This window comes from Patiria miniata, unplaced genomic scaffold (assembly GCF_015706575.1).
Source record: "Patiria miniata isolate m_02_andy unplaced genomic scaffold, ASM1570657v1 HiC_scaffold_10, whole genome shotgun sequence".
NCBI lineage: Eukaryota > Metazoa > Echinodermata > Asteroidea > Valvatida > Asterinidae > Patiria > Patiria miniata.
Window position 1 is genome coordinate 9,047,263 of NW_024037048.1, and position 9,097 is coordinate 9,056,359.

At 38.6% G+C, this 9,097-nt stretch overlaps 1 protein-coding gene across 1 annotated transcript; it reads right to left on the bottom strand.

The window, feature by feature from the left end:
- Positions 1–269: 269 nt before the first annotated feature.
- On the bottom strand, positions 270–1,960 carry LOC119737209. The gene is made up of 2 exons (XM_038211398.1): positions 1,410–1,960; positions 270–685 (listed from the first exon to the last, which is right to left on the bottom strand). The coding sequence occupies exons 1-2, from the start codon at positions 1,860–1,862 to the stop codon at positions 494–496; spliced, it is 645 nt and encodes a 214-aa protein (XP_038067326.1). The 5' UTR covers positions 1,863–1,960; the 3' UTR covers positions 270–493.
- Positions 1,961–9,097: the final 7,137 nt, after the last annotated feature.

The window sequence follows — 9,097 nt, forward strand, 5'->3', positions numbered from 1 at the left end:
ATTTCGTGAAAACCTTGTGGAGACCTATTCATCTATAGAAATTGCCCTGTGGAGACCTTTACAATGTTTTGTTCCCTATTGTGTGTGTGTCTCCACAAGGATATAAATTTGTAGTCACACAACGTGTACATGTCCAGTTCATTGAATAGAGACGACTTGAAATACGTATGCTTATGCAACAAACTGTCCGCCGCGTCCGATGTAAACAACCGGTTTTTTCGTCTTTTCTCGGGAATGGAAAGACATTAGGTTAGTGTTCTTTCAACCAGACCTTTAAAACAGGATAAGTAAACAATCCAAAAAATGATAATTTCGGTGAGTTCTTGCCGTAATGCCCCTTTAAAGTCTCAGTATTGTTAGTAATGGATGTACTAAGAGCTTTCTTTCAAATTAGAAGTTGGTACTTATTAATTATCAACAGAAATGCATTTGCCATCCCTAATTGATGAATTCTACTCTGCAGACGCTTCACATTCCAAAATATTTCTCACTTCTAAACTGATATTTTCTTTGCGATGCAACAATAAACCTTGATGTATTTCTCTTCGATGATCGTCTCATCGAAGTTGACGACGAGCGCCCTCACCAGACGGGTCCATGTGCCGCAGGCGCACTGCGGAACGAAGCTACAGGTGGACTGGGAGCAAGACTCCTCCAGGATCCATTGCCTGTCATCATTGTCAAACTGAAATAATCAAAAAGTGGAAAGAAAGTCCAGGTTTAGATTGCGACAAATTATAAGAGTATCGACGATTTTATCAATATTTTCAGAGAAATTGGGGACTTTTTAATGTGCGACAACTTTCAGGGCGTGGATGTAGATCTACATCGAGAGAGGTTTTCTTTTTGCCGATGGAAAAACGATTGTTGAATTAATCGTGAATTATTTATAAACTTCATTTAATTGTTGATCCCCACTTTTATCGTGTTAATTTTGCAAACTTTGTCACGCGTCAAGTGTTTTTAGCTGCGGAATAGCATCTCAACAAATCATCATGTCTCTCCGTTAGTTTGTAACAAACGTTAACATTGTCTATTGCTCCTACATATTTTGACCGATTTTGACTGAACTTTGTTAAAAGTATCAGTAGCCCAGCCCCAACATGTCACATGACCCAACTGAGGTCAAAGGTCGTCATGGGGTCACTAGGGTCAAAAAGCTGATTTAATTTTACTCAAAACTTACACTACTTCCAGAAATTACATGGCTGAAATCACGTGACTCACGCATGAACACGAATTCTCGGCCCGCAGTTTCCGAGATATTTCCGATCGAGTTTGCTTTTTTAATAGTTAACGAACACATGGTGTGCAACCGTAGTTTTGAAGCCATCGCATAAATAATCGTTTTAAATGTTTGACAAAATTATTTTAAATTTGGTGAAAAATATTAAAAGTTATTAGCTTACTTGTACGACTTGTATGAGCTCATCGTCGTTTGTTAGCCTCAGTATAAGATCATCCCAAGATTGTACCCGGGGACAGATGTCGACATCTCGCTTCTGAACTGAGTTCTGGACAGGCAGATCACCCCTCTTCGTGAAATAATTACCATACATCGCCAGGATTTTCGCCTGTTGTTCTAGCGTGATTTCGATGACCCTTTGACCGTGCCTACGCGCTCCTGCCCCGGCGCTCGTCAGCCGGCTGTGCACGCTGCGGAGATAGTTACGCCGGTAGTTGACTTGTTGCTTTTGAAAATACGTCAAGTGTAACGTCTCTCGAAAGTTGATGTACGCTAAGCAGTCGGAGATGCTGCATGCTGGGTAGGCGTCTTTGGAATCACTTCCAACAAAATATTGATGATTTGCTTGAGAAATATGATGGCATAAAACAGCACTCATCACAAAAAACAACAACATGCTTCCACTTCGGTAGAATTGTTACAAAAGATGTACGTCGCCTCAAAAACGTAACTGTTGAGACCCAACGCAGGGAAAGAATGGCTGATTTGTCGGTGAGTGACATCAGTCTTCGTTTAGATGTAAGAGTCTCAAATAAACCGCAGTGCCGTTCATGAATAAATCTAATAACACGAAACCCACCTGCGGACCCTTAATACCTAACAATACTTTGCTTTAATCCGATACGAGATTAACCTTTCTCCGTCTTGTCGTGGCGAGGTGATGTTCCTTATGTGATGTTGGCATTTTCACTGTCATAAACCTTGTAAACATTGATCTCAATTTAAATTCTGTAAGCTAAAAATACATGTTTGAAGAAAATATCAATTAGAAATTGTGATGAAAACAGCTGCAGGTTGTATTAATTATCTTTTTTCTAGGATCAAATGTCCATCTATGCTCAAAAGTCAATCGCATTGTATTGTGATGAGGTGTACGATTTGCATTCTGAGACATTTTTAAGGGGTGCGATTTTTTAGTTGCGTCATGTGTTTGAAAATTATTATCCGGTTTCGATGAGTTTTGTCCGCAAAAACGCTAAGAGATACTCATTAAGATTGGATTAATGCAGTGCATTTAAAAAACAAAAAACCTTCATACGTATAGACACCCGCCCTCAACGGCAAGCATAAACCTTGTGCTTGTTGTTTGGACGTCATCCATCGCTGTGTTTGATACCGCACTCCAAACGTTGGTGGCGCTATTTTGGAAGCATACAGAGCCGACCCACTTTTTAATGCTGGTTTTGTGGTTGATGCTTTTTTCCCACGTATACGTAATCCGTATGCACATTTCAATTTTAACTTTAAACAAATAACAATATTAATTGTACTCTCCGGGTTTTTAAAAAAAATCAGAAAACCGTTTGGGCAAAAATGCGTTTATCAGCAATATATGTTAATTTTAACCGATTATTGAAGCGGCAACTATAATTATTATAAATTCAATCTTATGAAATCGCTAAATAATCCAATAATTTCTCAAAAGTTCGAAGTTTAAAGCCTTGATAAGTTTAAAATCTATAAATGCTGACAGAGTCAGTGTGCTAATCTTCTATCATACTGAGTTTTTGAAGGATTACAGCGCGCCCTGATATAACGCTCCTGTCGATATAACGCTCATTTTTCATTTCCCCGACTGCGCTCCCATTCATTGTGTACATTTTCCTTCGGTTACAGCGCTCCCATTTACATCGCTTTTCGGGATGTAGCGCTCACTATTTTAGGACCCAGGAACAATATAAAACATGTAAAATGATTCCTGTTATAACGCTATTCACCTTTAGTCCAGGCAAAATACTTCATTTTTTGAGTGAACCTCAAACAAATTGCAACAGAACTTTTTACACCACAGTGCATTCCTATAAGGTCCCTAAAAATAATGACATACTAAAAGTCCAAAAAAATCCAAGTGGTGGAAATATGCCTAATTTGCATCAATCCAAAATGGCCGAAAATTTTAGGACTTTCACATTGATTTGGTCATATTTCTTATACTCGATAGCTTTTTCAGGTACTTAAAACGACAATTGTAGTCCGTTTACATTGATTTCATAATTATTCTAGTCCTACGTAACTTTCAAGATCCCCATGTTTCCCAAATTTGCCATATGCCGTATAATAATTTGCATAAATGCAATATATTAATTTGTATAAATTAAAGTTAAAATTATGGCTGTCATGTGTGGACATGTCACAATTGAATTTTTTTGATAATCCAAGTTCAGTTATTTATACATAAATATCACACCACAGTGCATTCCTATAAGGCCCCTAAAAAAAGTCCAAAAAATCCAAGTGGTGGAAATATGCCTAATTTGCATAAATTCAAAATGGCCACTTAAACCATGATTTTCATATTGATTTTGCCATAACTCTCGTCCTACATTGCTTTTTGGGGTACTTTAAACAACAATTTGTCCTTTTACATTGATATCATCATTATGTTAGTCCTGGGTACCTTTGCCGTATAATAATCTTCCCATACAAACGGACAAACCGCCAGCACCACCATCACTACTTGAGGTCATCAGATGTGGGTGTAAGAAGCGTTCTTTCGTTTTGGACGGTTAGTCATGACGGTTCGTGACAGCTCGCCATGACGGTCGTCCTGGCAAATCACATTCCTCGCTAAAACGAAGGGGCGTGATCAATGGATCTTGGCCAATCAACTGGCTCCTCTGTACGGTAAACTTTGTTGTTCGGGAATAAAGACTTTAGATTACTATTCAAATAATTATGGAACACACACACACACCTACCCGCCAGGGACTGCCACGTCGAACGCCATGGGCGTCGCCAGGATTTTTTCTAGAGGGGGGTAATGCACATTTCGGCCCCCCCCCAAAAAAAAAACCCCCAAAAAACCAAATACCTGTACTTTTGCCAGCATATTCTCAATTTATCTTTTTTCGAGGGTGGGCATGAGGGCATCTACCCATCACTTTTTTGATGATAAAAAGTAGTAATTAAATAGTAAAGTCTGTCAGGAGCAGTGTGGCCCATTGGGCCATGGGCAGCGCCGGCATTTATCTCCGGTTTCAGAGAATATTTCTATTCCCCCTGGATGGGATGCTAGTCCATCGCAGGTTACTCCACAGCTAATGCCGGCACCCATTTATACTCCTGGTTGGAGAGAGGCAAGTGTGGATGAAGTCTGCCCTAGGACACAACATAATGGCCAGCAGCTGAATTCAAACACCTGACCCTCTCTGATCGTGAGTCACAAACCCTTACCACACTACGGCACAAAAAAGGAGTTTGATCACTGCTTGCTCAATTGGAAGTTGGTTGCTGCCTCGGCAAATAATATGGAAGACATACATAATCTAACTTTTGAAGCGCATTTCTTGTGCTGCACATGGCTACCCGAAAATAAAAACGTCAAACTTCAATTTAGAGATTGACGGAGCCTCTAAAGTCCTTGGAGTTATTGTAACACATGCCTGTCATCTAAAAATACACAAAATTATGGCTGTTTTGTCTTTGCACAGACGTAATAAAATTATATTCTGAATTATCGAAAGAACGGTTTGTGGCTAGACTGTACGAATCTTAATTTTCTGCATAAGCAATAAAATATGCTTATTTTCTTTTAAAAAAAAATGTTTTGTGGCTTTTTGGTTTTTGCAGGGCATAATAAAAGTTTGCTCTGTTATTTTTTGGTCCCATTTTAATAGTTTATAAAATTAGGCAGCTGCTGAACGGCAGAGGGAATTGCAACCGCCCCTCTAAATCTGATACTGTAGAAGGAGGCTTGTTGGAAATGAGAGGCTGCAATTATTGTCCATTTGTCTTTTGTTCTTCCCCGTTTCTACTCATGAATATTAAGTTGTGAAGACAATTTTTTTAAAGCCAGCCATCCAGTCAAAGTAATAGAAGCAGAAAAAAAGCTGCCTAATATGGGAGACGTGATCCACTTTTTTTTGGTTCACATTATGACTACTCAAAAACATAAGCAGTGTCGGTAGACTTCAATTTGGAATTTGACAGAGCCTCTGAGTCCCTGGAATTTATGTAACATATGCTTATCATCTAAAAATACATGTTTTTTATTGTGGCTTTCTTGTTTTTGCAGGGCGTAATAAAAAGTTGGCTCTGAACCAACAAAAGAATGGTTCGCGGCTACATTGTACGCTCTGTTGAAACTAAACTGGTGAGATACCATTGCAATCAGTTATGGCGAAAAAAAGAGAAGTGTATGAAATAAAATAGTTCTTGTTATTTCGCCGTGGGTTTGTGGTGCGTGTGCCCTTGGGCAAAGCACTTAATTTGCCACTCATTTTGCCCACCCAGGATTTTTTTTGTAGCGGGGGCAAAGCAAATTAATTGTCCCCCAAAATCCTTGTATTCTCTCTAGCATATTCCCAATTGATCATGTTGTTTTTGGGTGGGCGGGGGACATTTGCCCACCCAACCCCCAGTGACACCCCTGCAGACGCCCATTTTGTTAAATGTGTATTAAACCAATAGCAAATATGACTTAAACTAGGCAGGAGGCACATGTCGTGCAATGTTTAGAATTCTGAAAGAAACGAATTGAGAAAAAAACCTCTTCCATGCAGGCACAGATGAAGTCGCACAGAAAAATGAAGGATTATGGGGTATATTGCAAAAGTGACATTTTAGTGTTTGAATCCACATGTACATAGTACTATATAAACACATGCACTGGGTTCAAAACTACATGTAGTGATGAAAGTTTGCCAATTTATTCCCGCAATAAACAAATGAGATGCTGAAGATTATAGTCTGCCACATAAGTGTTCATTCTAAGATACAAAGATGTACGTGTAGATGATAACAATCAGACTAACATTGCATGCAAGCCAATATGGATGATAGGCCGCCAATATGAATCTTTGTGATATTTCTGTATTCATAACTGAACTTGGATTATCAGGAAAAGTACACTTGTTTTCTCCCTTCACAGTAATCATATATGATAAGAAGTTAAGCTACGCTTTCATTTCATTTACTATTCCGTATTTTGTATTTTGAGTTGCATATTCGAAACTGATATTGTTAAGTGATTTAGCGAGAACCACTTAAATAATTGCGACTTTAACTTTGATTGTGAAGGTACCCAGGACTAGAATAATGATGAAATCAATGTAAAAGGACAAATTGTTGTTTAAAGTACCCCAAAAAGTTATGTAGGACGACAGTTATGGCCAAATCAGTATGAAAATCATATAATTAGTGGCCATTTTGAATTTATGCAAATTAGGCATATTTCCACCACTTCGATTTTTTTTTTACTTTTTTTTTCGGGACCATATAAAGATGCTCTGTGGTGTGATACATAACTAAACTATAAGTTATTAGAACAAATTCAATTGTGGCATGTCCACACATGACAGCCATAATTTTAATTTTATTTATATGCAAATTAATATACGGCATTTATGCAAATTATTATACGGCATTTGGCAAAGTTGGGAAACATAGGGATCTAGAAGGGTACCCAGGACTAGAATAATGATGAAATCAATGTAAAAGGACAAATTGTTGTTTAAAGTACCCCAAAAAGCAATGTAGGACGAGAGTTATGGCCAAATCAATATGAAAATCATATAATTAGTGGCTATTTTGAATTTATGCAAATTAAGCATATTTCCACCACTTGGATTTTTTTGTACTTTTTTTTTCGGGACCATATAGAGATGCTCTGTGGTGTGATATTTATGTATACATACATGTAACTTAACTAGAAGTTATTAGGGAAAATTCAATTGTGATGTCAACACATGACAGCCATAATTTTAACTTTAATTTATGCAAATTAATGTACGGCATTTATGCAAATTATTATACCGCATTTGGCAAATTTGGGAAACATAGGGATCTTGAAATTTACCTAGGACTAGAATAATGATGAAATCAATGTAAAAGGACTAAAATTGTTGTTTAAAGTTCCTCAAGAAGCTAATAGTATGAGAAATATGACCAAATCATTGTGAAAGTCCTAAAATATGCGGCAATTTTGGATTTATGCAAATTAGGCATATTTCCACCACTTGGATTTTTTTGGGCTTTTAGTATGTCATTTTAGGGACCTTAAAGAAATGCACCGTGGTAAAAAAAATTCTGTTGCAATTTGTTTGAGGTCAAACCTTATATTGCCTGGACTACTTGGAGTGTCAGATTCTTCGCAGATTTGACGAAAACCGCAAGGAGCGGCGCGGTCTGCCCACTGACGCCACGTGGTTGCACACACTAGATGTACATGTACATGAACAATGCAGTCCACCCATTCTCAAATTTGTATCCTTGTGGAGACATTCCTTTGTTCTCGTGTAGTAAAGTGTTCAATTTTGAAAGTGAAGTTTCAAAATGCTCTTATTTTAACCAGAATTAGTTTCCTTGGCTGAAATTTGGACTTAATATCCCTTTTCTAAAACTCTTTCATTTGCGACAAATCAACCCACCTTGGAAATTCCTAGTTTTTGAGTAAAACCCATATATCTATTTCGTGAAAACCTTGTGGAGACCTATTCATCTATAGAAATTGCCCTGTGGAGACCTTTACAATGTTTTGTTCCCTATTGTGTGTGTGTCTCCACAACGATACAAATTTGTAGTCATCATCACACACACACAGTGGGTGTACGTACGGTACATGTACATACTGTACGTGCCGATATGCATGTAGTGTTCAGGGCATATCCAACGGGTCCGGGTACAGACGGTGATTAATAAAGCTGTATGTTCGATGATGCACGCGTCTTCTGTAGGCAAAAACCCCGGCCATTAATATAGGGACTGGATTTGAAATGTGCATCGTTTGTTTTGTGTTTTTCACCGTATTGAATCTTCATAATCTTATACACGTACTAAATACATTGATTTCCTTAACGAGATGGACATCGATTCACTCCTTGGCTCTAGGATATGTGTTCCTGTTTTATTAGTCACTTCTTTCCAAAAAAAAAATATCTTGAATTTTCTTTCAAAGTTTCGATTCAAATGAGGTCTTGGCCCTTGAAAAAGTCGGGCATTTTTTTCCCACTCCAAGGACTTTCGATGGTCCCCTGCTCCCATCTCGTGTGTAAGATATTTTCCAGACCTCACAGCCGGACAGTTTTAAATATTATATTGTAAGGCCGACTTTACACTTCTCAGCCGCACTGTATTCCTGCTGCATGAATGAGCGCCTGGAATCGAGGCCACATGCTCATAGCGCAACTTCCGCCCATAGGCCCAGCGCAGTCAAGTCGCGAGCACTCGTTTGCGTTTTGCATACAGTGGGATTGTGTTGTGTGTGCATGAAGCTTATTAGTGTTGTACGGTTTTCTGATTCGTCGCTGCAAGAGAGAAGTAGGGATAACGTTTTCCAGAGTCGTTTGTAAAATCATTTTAAATGTTTTCCATGTTAATGTTGTAACAGCCGTTAATTTGAGATGTTTTGGGTGAAGTTGGAAGATGAAAATACCGGTATGAAATGCTAGCTGCCCGAGTCATGGGCGGATCCAGAACACAATTTTTTGGGGGGGGGGGGCCAAAAAAATTTTGGTCCCCCCAAAAAGTGGGTCCAAAAAATTACGGCGTGGGGTTTCGGGACCCGCTTAAGGGCCCTGAAAAATTTTTGGATTCTAGATGCTCTGTGGTGCGATCTGAGGCAATTTCTGACCACTTTAACCAATGTTTTTTTGAGGAAAAGATGGTGGTGTGCTCATTGCTTGCCTTTATTGC